The sequence below is a fragment of the Dioscorea cayenensis genome, chromosome 19, assembly GCF_009730915.1.
Source record: "Dioscorea cayenensis subsp. rotundata cultivar TDr96_F1 chromosome 19, TDr96_F1_v2_PseudoChromosome.rev07_lg8_w22 25.fasta, whole genome shotgun sequence".
NCBI lineage: Eukaryota > Viridiplantae > Streptophyta > Magnoliopsida > Dioscoreales > Dioscoreaceae > Dioscorea > Dioscorea cayenensis.
In genome coordinates, this window is record NC_052489.1 from 19,247,814 (window position 1) to 19,257,539 (window position 9,726).

The window sequence follows — 9,726 nt, forward strand, 5'->3', positions numbered from 1 at the left end:
GTTATTATATACTTCAAAAAATTGGTATACATTTTAATTGGGGAGAAGTTTTAATAAAATTGTTTTAAAAATATCCCTTTTATTAGTTATTACTATCAAAATTTTTATTAGCTCAAGTAAATTTCCCTTTATTTTTATTCTTCAATCAAATATCACTTTATAAATCAAGATATTTTTTTTTTCAGCCTTCCAAGTTATTCACAAATAATAATAATAATAAAAATAATAATTAATTTAATTAATTGTTTCTTTGTTTCTTTCATGGAGTCAAGTCTCAAGGACCAAACGCTAGAAAACATCAGGAAAATAATAATAATAATAAATAAAAAGTACTATAAAAATGGTCTACTTCGTGGAAAACACTACTCACAGTGACAAAGAAAGAGAGAAGTTCAGCAATGGCGTGGGAGACGATCGAGCACTCTCATCTCCCCATCCGAGGCCTCAATCTCCACATCGCCTACACCGGCCCCGCCACATCCACCGCCGTCGTCTTCCTGCACGGTTTCCCGGAGATCTGGTACACATGGAGGTACCAAATGGTCGCCGTCGCCGCTGCCGGATTCCGCGCCATCGCACCCGATTTCCGTGGCTATGGTCTCTCCGATCAACCACCGGAGCCGGAGAAGGCCACTTGGAAGGACCTGATCGACGACCTCCTCGCCATCCTCGACTACCTCTCCATCCCCAAGGCCTTCATCGTCGCCAAAGACTTCGGGGCGCTTCCGGCCTACTCCTTCGCGGTCAACTATCCCGATCGTGTCTCCGGCGTGGTGACCTTGGGGATACCCTTCGTTCCCGATGAGAACTCGGCGCTGTTCACGGAGCTCCCCGAGGGGTACTACTTGTCGAGATGGCGGGTAATCTCCATGAATCCATGATCTCCGTCTCTTTGGATTGATCGCTATTTGCTAGGGTTTGAAAAAGGGGGGTTTGGGTTCTCGTAGGTGCCTGGACGAGCGGAGGCGGATTTCGGACGGCTGGATGTGAAGACGGTGGTGAAGAACATCTACATCCTGTTCTCCGGCAGTGAGTTCCCGAACGCGAAGGAGGATGAGGAGATCATGGACCTTGTGGATCCTTCAACGCCGCTGCCGCCATGGTTTAGTGAAGAAGATCTGGATGTGTATGCGTCTCTGTATGAGAAGTCTGGGTTCCGGTTTGCTCTCCAGATTCCATACCGGTGAGTGAGTTCCTCTGCGCTTCAACTGTTTGATGATATGCGGATATACCTTACTCACACCCACTGAATTTAAAACAACTCTTTTAAAGAATTAATAAAAAAAATTAAATTTTGACAAGTCTGGTAATTGAGGATTGTTGTTTTGAGTTGATTGGAATTTATAAAATAAAGTTGATGAAATCCTTTGGTATGTAGAAAATTGGCATCACTACTGTTGTTCTTTGATACCAAGATTTTTTTTTTTAATTTTATTTATTTATTTATTTTGGTGAAGGGTCTCTGAAATTTGGACCAGTTGTTTTTTAAAAATTACGTGCTCTAAAATAAGTAATAGGAGCTCCATAGAAAAGATGAGTGCTGATCCCATAAACATGAACTACCATGTATCCGTGGCACACCAACACCAACACCAACACCAACACCCACACAATTAATATAAACTAAACACTTAAATCTAATACCCTAATATGTATATATATATATATATATATGGATAGATTGGTTTTTTAACGCTAGTTTTTTTTTTCCTCTCCTAACTTTCTCTCTACTTGGACTTAGCGTATGGTTTTGAAGATGCCACCTCTCAGTGTCAAAGTGTTACTATGAAACGGAGTTCATTGGATCATTATGAATGAAAGATTGGATTATTTTCGAGAAGTACGTTTTACATACATAAGCATTTAAATTTGAAACCACTTAACCTAAGCTTTTAGCCTTTTACCACTCTGACCAACTCTGCTGATTGCTACCGAAATTTTGCGAATTGTATTCGGTAGGAAAGGAGAGTTATTTACATGATGTTAGTATCTGGCATAGTTAGGGAAAGAAATAAATTTTCCTAAAAGTATTTGGTTGTTTATTGAATTTTGATTGAGTGATCATAATGATTTGATAACCTTTAAATATTTTGTATTTCTACAACTGTTATCAGAACTAGACCGCACCGGCGGTCCGACTGGTTGAACCGGTGAATCGGTGGCAGATTGGGTCTGGTGGTCTGACTGATTGAACTGGTGAACCGGTCCGGTCTCTAATTGGACCGGACTTGCAGTTGAACCGGTAAAATTCGGTGTGAACCGCCGGTTTTTTAATTAAACCGGTGAACCTGCCTGTTTTATATACTTTAATTTTATTGAAAATTAAAATTTATATATTTTACTTTTATTTGTATACCTTATTTTTCCTTGTTGTAATTATAATATATTTTCCAATTAATTACATTAAATTAAGTTATTTAAAATATTTAAATTGACCCGATTTTGATACAATTGACCCGGTGGATAAACCGATAACCCGGCACCTTGATCAGTTCAATGTCCAGTCCGGTTCTGATATTATTGATTTCTTTTTTTATGGTTGTGGTTGTTATTTTGAGTATCTATTTTTTGGGACAATTAGGATGGATTAATAAAATAGTAACTTTTTCCCTTATGAAGTGAGAGGTTAAAGGATCCACTCTCTCTCATAATATTGGTTAAGGTGAGCAACTTGAATACTTTATATAAAAAAAAAATTTCCTTTTAGACTGAGAAGGCACTTAGGGTTTAGTATTGGATTGTATTACAAGTTTTTTTTTTATCAGTTTCTTCTACTATAAAAAGGTAATTGCTTTATATATTCTATATTAAAAAAAAAACTACGTTGGCTTATATACTCTATAAATCATTTTTATTTCCTTATACACTCTATGACTAAAACTTAACTAAAATTATCTTATAAAAAAGAAATACTGTTTTAATCTCCACTCTATACATTTTGTGAAAAAAGAAAAAAGAAAAAGAAAAAGGAAAAAAAAAGAAAAAAAAATAAAACTCAAAAATCAATATGTATTTTTATAAATTTGTAAGTTGACTTGTAACCATAGTGGTATATATATAAAGGCAAAATAAAAGTGTTCTTCCAGCAGTATATATATAAATATGAGTTTTTTACATGGGCATATTATTAATTACGCAGCTACATTGTAAACTCCCTTTCTTGTTTGTTGAGTGAACTTTTTGACACTGTTCGGTTGAACTGTCCTTGTTTATTCAAGATTTATGTTCTTTTGAATAATAGTAGCAATGTCGCTTTTTTTATGAATAGAAAGCAGATCTAAACAAGATCGAAACCCCGGATGTACGATGATATGTACAGTATGAGAATAATATAAGAATCCCGGATAAACGGTGTATGAACAGTACGGGGAACAGTACTGTTGGGGGAGAGATTTGAACCCATGACCTCCCCCTTACACTTTGATGTCATACCATTGGGCTATCCAATGGTTAAGATTTATGTTCTTCCAAAAATAAATCTCTTTCAATAAACCAAATAAATCAAATAAATCTCTCCATCCATAGATTAATGAATGCTTGGTCCTAATTACCATAATTCTGCTTCTTAGACATTTCATAGGTCTATCATTAATTATTTTTTCCTCAGGTCATTGAAAGAACTCACAGGCATAGCAAATCCAAAAGTTGAGGTACCTGCACTGCTAATAATGGGAGGGAAGGATTATGTTCTCAAACTTCCTGGGTTTGAGGATTACATCAGGAGTGGCATGGTCAAAAACTTTGTCCCAAATCTGGAAATCAAGTTCATTGAAGAAGGTAATCACTTTGTTCATGAGCAGTTCCCAGATGAAGTCAATGAACTCATTCTCAAATTCCTCAAAACCTAAATTTGAGATGCTGAAACTGTCAGTGATAGCCAGGCATCTCTTGCTATCTCAGTAAGTTATTGATAGCCAGCCATATTCTTGAACCTTTTTTTTTTTTAAGTATAAGTTGTGCCATAAATATGTCTATGATAATATATTAATAAATAAGAGCATGGTTGTGCATTTGCTTTGATGTTGAAGTTTTTGATGTTAATTGTTTGTTGATGGTGTTTTTACCGATGTTGTTATGCAATAATTTGATACTTTTGAGTTAGAAAACTATTGTTTTGAAGAAATTGAAGCAGTCTTCATACAATGTAAGAGTTTGTCTTGGTGGGTTGCATATATCTTCCCCTTTTTTATATTTATCTTCTTAAATATAAATTTATTTTTGTCTTTGAACTTTATTTTTATATTTATTTCATTTTACGAAAAGGTTTAAAGAAGTCTATTGTTTGGGTAAGTCGAATTGTATTTCTTTAAAGATAACATGAATATAAAGGTAGTTCTTATTTGTGTATACGCATTGGGATATTGTATTTTTAAAATTTTTATTTTATTATTATTATTATTATTATTATTATTATTATTATTATTATTATTATTATGAATGGTGACAAGCACCGCCCACTAGGGGTTGTCAAAGCGACATGCATGTATCGAGGTGCATCAGTTACGATGGAGTATTTTTACAATATATTTTTAGTAGTATTTTTGTATAGTATTGCAGCTGGTCCAGTGATTGTCACACTAGAAAACCCCCCTCTCCCCCATCACCAGTGGCAGAACTAGGGGGGTGCTAGAGGGGGCTTTAGCCCCCCTGGTGCTAGTGAGGTTGCTCTTGCTAGTGTTTATATGAGAAGCTTTGTTGAGTTTGTTCAAAAGAAAAACCCCTCAAGGGAAATAAATTCAGTTTGGGATGGCATGTAGGTAGGAGAGATCTTGAGGAGGGGCATATCATCAAAAATCAGAGGAGAACATTGGTGGCGGCTAGTGGCGCAACCAAAAATTATACAGTAGGGGACGAATTGAAAAAAAAAATTCAACTAATAAAATTTTTATTTTTATTTTATTTTGTTCATATATTAATTTATAGTTTAGTTTATAAAATTCAGGTGTCAAATAATAAATTTTTACAATAACTCTACTAAAAATGTAATTTTATATGTTATATAACCTAATTTATAAAAATAAAAAAACTAAAACATAGATTTATTTTAAAATATACTATATAAAGTAATTTATAAATCATCAGTATATCAAATAATTTATTTTTTTTAAATATTTTTTAAAAAATTATTATGTTTTAAACTATTGGTATTAATTTGTTAAAAAAATTGATTTTTTAAAATAAAAATAAAAAATCTTAAGGAGAGATAGAGATATTTTAAAAATTTAAAACAAAATAAAAAAAGGAGAAAAATAAAAATTACAAAACCGAAAAGAAGATAAAAATATAAAGAGAGATAGCTAATTTGTAAAAAAAATCAAAAATTGATTTTTTTAAATAAAAATAAAAAACTCTAAAACAGACGGAGATATAAGATAAGATATTTATAAAAATAAAAAATTTAAACACGTTCAATAAAACCAAACCCTAGAGCCTTCCATTCAATCTAAACCATCCGTCATTGTTTAAATGAAATTGATGGTTGATAGGACTTTTCAATCTTGACCATTCATCATTAATGTTTAAATAAAATCAATAGTTGATAAAACCTTTCAATTTGGATCACTCATTAGTAATGTTTAAATAAAATCAATGGTTGATAGCACCTTTCCATTTGGACCATTCATCATTAATTTTTCTTTTATCGAAATCAATGTTTGAAACGAGCATTAGATTTGTTTTAGTTTTTAAGATATATCTCAGCCATTCAATCAAGACTCGAGCATTTTAATGGAAAGCTGGAGTGAAAGTTCAAAAACCCCCAAATCTCATTATGTAGCTACCTCCTCTTAGTCAAAAGCCTCGCAAGTCAGGTCCTGTGTCACGGGCTTGTTCTAAAATGTGGGGTGTGACACCTGGCAATGGCGACAGTTCTAGTTCAAGTGTGCATAAATAGTTGTTTTATGTTTTTCAAGTATATGTATTTGAATGATGGTTGTTTTAATTAAATATTATAATATCATAGTATTTTACATTGCAAACAGTTGTTTTTGTTGGACCACCACCAACGATGCAAGCTTCACGGCCTCACACACCATAATGATGTCCTTGGCAATGGTGGCAGGCTTTTCTCAGATGCACCTCATGCCTGTCTCATACAAGATGATCACCATCAAGTGCAAGAGGATACCATTAATCCTGAGGACACTAATTGTAACATGGTTACTGTCGATCTCCATCAAGATTTGAGTTTGTTGACTTTTGAGAGGATTTAAGTAGAGATTTGTTTATTTTTATTAGTTTCTTCTTTTTTATGTTTGGTTTCTTTTTTTAATTTAAAAAATATTGGAAATTTTAGAAATTAGTGAAGGAAACCAGTTTAAATTTGGGAGTCCATTCAGAAAATTTTTTTAGAATTATTATTCATTTGTAAACTATTATATCATATTTTACTTCTACTTTTTCTCTATTGTTTTTTTTTCAATTTTTTACTTTTTTATTCAGTTTAATATTTCTTATTGGTGTTCTATAAATATATATATATTTTTTTTGACTTTCCTTCTTAGCATAATACTTTAATTTGAAATTTAAAATTATAATAACAACAAACATATTTTTTTCAAAACTCATTGTCTATTTATTTTCGAAATGCAATTATCATATATAATTTTTCTTTAAAAGCTAGAGACAAATCACCTACCAGCCTACTTTTAATATAGATGTTAAAAGTTGTTGAGAAAAGAAAAAGAAAAAAGAAAAATGAAGAATGTTTGCTTGATTGCATACTGTGCACATCAGATCATATATGATATATCATTGACTAATTTACATACATACATACACAACCAATACATTATATACCATGTTGCATGCTTATGACTATGATGATTGGATTATCATTACACTATAGATGATTAACGTTTTGTTTGGTTTGTGAAAAAATAAAATCCTAGCCTTGGGATTGTCAGTTGGAGGAGACTGTGTATTTCAGAATAGTGTTTGGATGCAAGTAATGATTCCCTCGTTGGGAGAATTATTCATTGATTTAATGGATAATTATGTTTGGGTATCCATGGGTTGATTAATTATCCCTCGAGGGTAATGGGATCCCTTTTAAAAGGGTAATAACCATTATCCCCTCATTTCATAAAAAATTCTCATTTTACCCTCCCCCAACCCAATATATGTTTATTAAAAATTATTAATTAATTAATTAATTAGGGTAATTAATTCCACTAATTATTGAATTAAGATATTTTATTTAAATATTTAATTTAATAATTAAAATTAATAATGATATTTAAAATGTCTATAAATAAAGAAAATTAATTTATTTATTTTTAATTATAATAATTAACATAAATAAATGCCAAATATTGTAATAAAGAAAAATTATTTATTATTAAACATAAACTCACTATTTTATTTAGTATTATTAAATTAATTAATTTAATTAGTTAATTATAATAATTAACATGATTAATAAAAAAATACTATTATAAATAAAAATTATTTATTATTAAACGTAAACTCACTATTTTATTTAGTATTATTTGTTTATATTAAGGGCACCAACGTAATTTAACCACTATCTTCTTCTTTAATTTTCTTATTCCCAATAAATTACTCTTCTACTTTTCTCATTTTCAATAAATTACTCTTCTAACCAAACATAGTTTTAGGGGCCGTTTGGTACGGGGTAATGATATATTACCATGCAATTAGATTACCGTGGTAATGAGATCGGGAATGCTGTGGTAATTTATGCTAATCATGTTTGGTTTGGAACTCATATTACATAGTAATCAACTTGGTAATGCTTCAAATTTTCCAAAATACCATTGTATCTATAATTTTGAGCAAGTTTAATTTTAAAGTAAAATAAAATTTGGGATCAAAATAATTAAATTATAACATCAAAGATTAATTTTTGCACATTTCCCCAAAATACCTTTATATCTAAAATTTTGAGCAAATGAAAAGTAATGATAAAATAAAATTTTTACATGAAAAAAATTTAATTATAATACAATAAATTAAATTTTCTAAGTTGAAGATATTCCCAAAATAATGTTTTCCAAAATTAAATTTTTTTATCCAACGGGTAAAGTATGTAAATTGTTTTTTTAAATGAAGGGCATATTTGTCCATAAAAAATTCCAAATTATCACCTACTTGGTAATTCAACATAACAACCTATTTTGGTGGTAGTAGGATTACCAAGTTCCTTAACATTTGGTTTTGCAGCATAGATAGGTCTAGATAGATGATCTACTTACACATCTATTTGTTAAAACCAATGTTATGAAAGATGCAAAAAAAATTTTAAGAGTCAAAACTAAAGTTATTACCAACAATTGTAACCTTTTATTAGTGAATGTTCTTCGGATTTGACTATCGATGTTTATTACGTTGTTCTTCCAATTTGGGGATTTCTTTGTAGATGAAGTTGTTAAAGATGTAGAAAGCATCTGTGCTTGTGATTAGGTGATCAGATTATTTTCCTTCTTGGTTATAATGCCCGGTGTAAGTGACCAGGAACAATAATTGTTTGTGAGTCTGGGTTTAAGTTATGAATTTGTTTGTAGAAAGCGTCTATGTCAAGTGATTGGGTGATCATATTATTTTCCTTGTTGGTTATGAAGCTGTTGGAGATGTAGAATGCGTCTGTTGAAGATCATGAAAGGCAGTGGCCCCTTTTGATCTGGCTTGTAGCTTCGAAAAATGAAGAGCTCGAGCTTGTCGGTGAAATGGAGGAAAGGGAACTAGCAAAGATCATTCAATCCATTAGCTTGGTCGTTGTCATTGTCATCTCAACTGTGTTTGTTCCGGTTCTATCCATTGATGACAAGTGCGGGGCTTGCAATGCCGCCGCAGTGATCTATCTTACTCCTTTCCTTGCATCCTTTTTTTTTTTGTGTTTTTCTTGCTTTCTTGTTTTGATATTTGATTTAATTATAGGAAATGTTGGTTTTGTGTTATGGATTAGAGTTTTTCATTACAAAGTTTTATTGGAATTGATTGTTGTGTTGAATGATTTGTAGGGTGAGATTGAGCTTGGACTTTTGAGAGTAAGTGTTCATTATCGATGGTTTTGAACTAATTTAACAATGAAAGACTTGTTTTTCTATCAGAATCCATTCATATTATTTGTCAAGAATGAAAGTTTTGTCACGACTTTACCAAATATGTTGTTTGTACATTGTTTTTGTTAATATAATTTGGTCAATCTCATGTGATTCTAGTAATGCAGTATTCTAGCCATTTCTTTATGAACAACTATTTTTGGTAAAATCAAATTTTTTTCATGGAAGGTTAATATGTTGTTTATGTATTGTTTTTGTTTTATATTTTGTTCAATCTCTTGTGATTCTAGTAATGTAGCAGTCTGGCCATTTCTAGTTGAATGAGTTCTGTTTCCTGAGTTCTTTAATTTGGGAAAAACATGTCATTTTCTCAATGCTCATAAGAATGTACTCTCACAAATAAGTATTTGCTTCTAATGAGAGGATATCCAGAACCATTTTTATTTGTATTGATAAATTAGTTATTAGTTCTTTCATAACATAATCTTGTGATGAGGGTATGAAAATAGCATCATGTAATTTATACATCAATTTTGGGTAAGTTTTACTAGTGGCCACAAATGTTTCATCATTATAACGCTATGGCTACAAATATTTTTTTTTGTAACATTGTGGCCACAACTATTCTCCGGTCGCACTGATGGCCACAAATGTTTTTTTTTCGTACTGATGGCCACATCTTTATAATGGTGAAACATTTGTG

General features: G+C 31.4%; 1 protein-coding gene across 1 annotated transcript; it reads left to right on the forward strand.

Moving 5' to 3' along the window:
* The first annotated feature begins 358 nt into the window (after nucleotides 1-358).
* On the forward strand, nucleotides 359-4,027 carry LOC120250027 (bifunctional epoxide hydrolase 2-like). Its single transcript, XM_039258763.1, has 3 exons — nucleotides 359-860; nucleotides 948-1,183; nucleotides 3,608-4,027. Exons 1-3 carry the CDS (start codon nucleotides 399-401, stop codon nucleotides 3,846-3,848), a joined length of 939 nt encoding a protein of 312 aa, XP_039114697.1. The 5' UTR covers nucleotides 359-398; the 3' UTR covers nucleotides 3,849-4,027.
* Nucleotides 4,028-9,726: the final 5,699 nt, after the last annotated feature.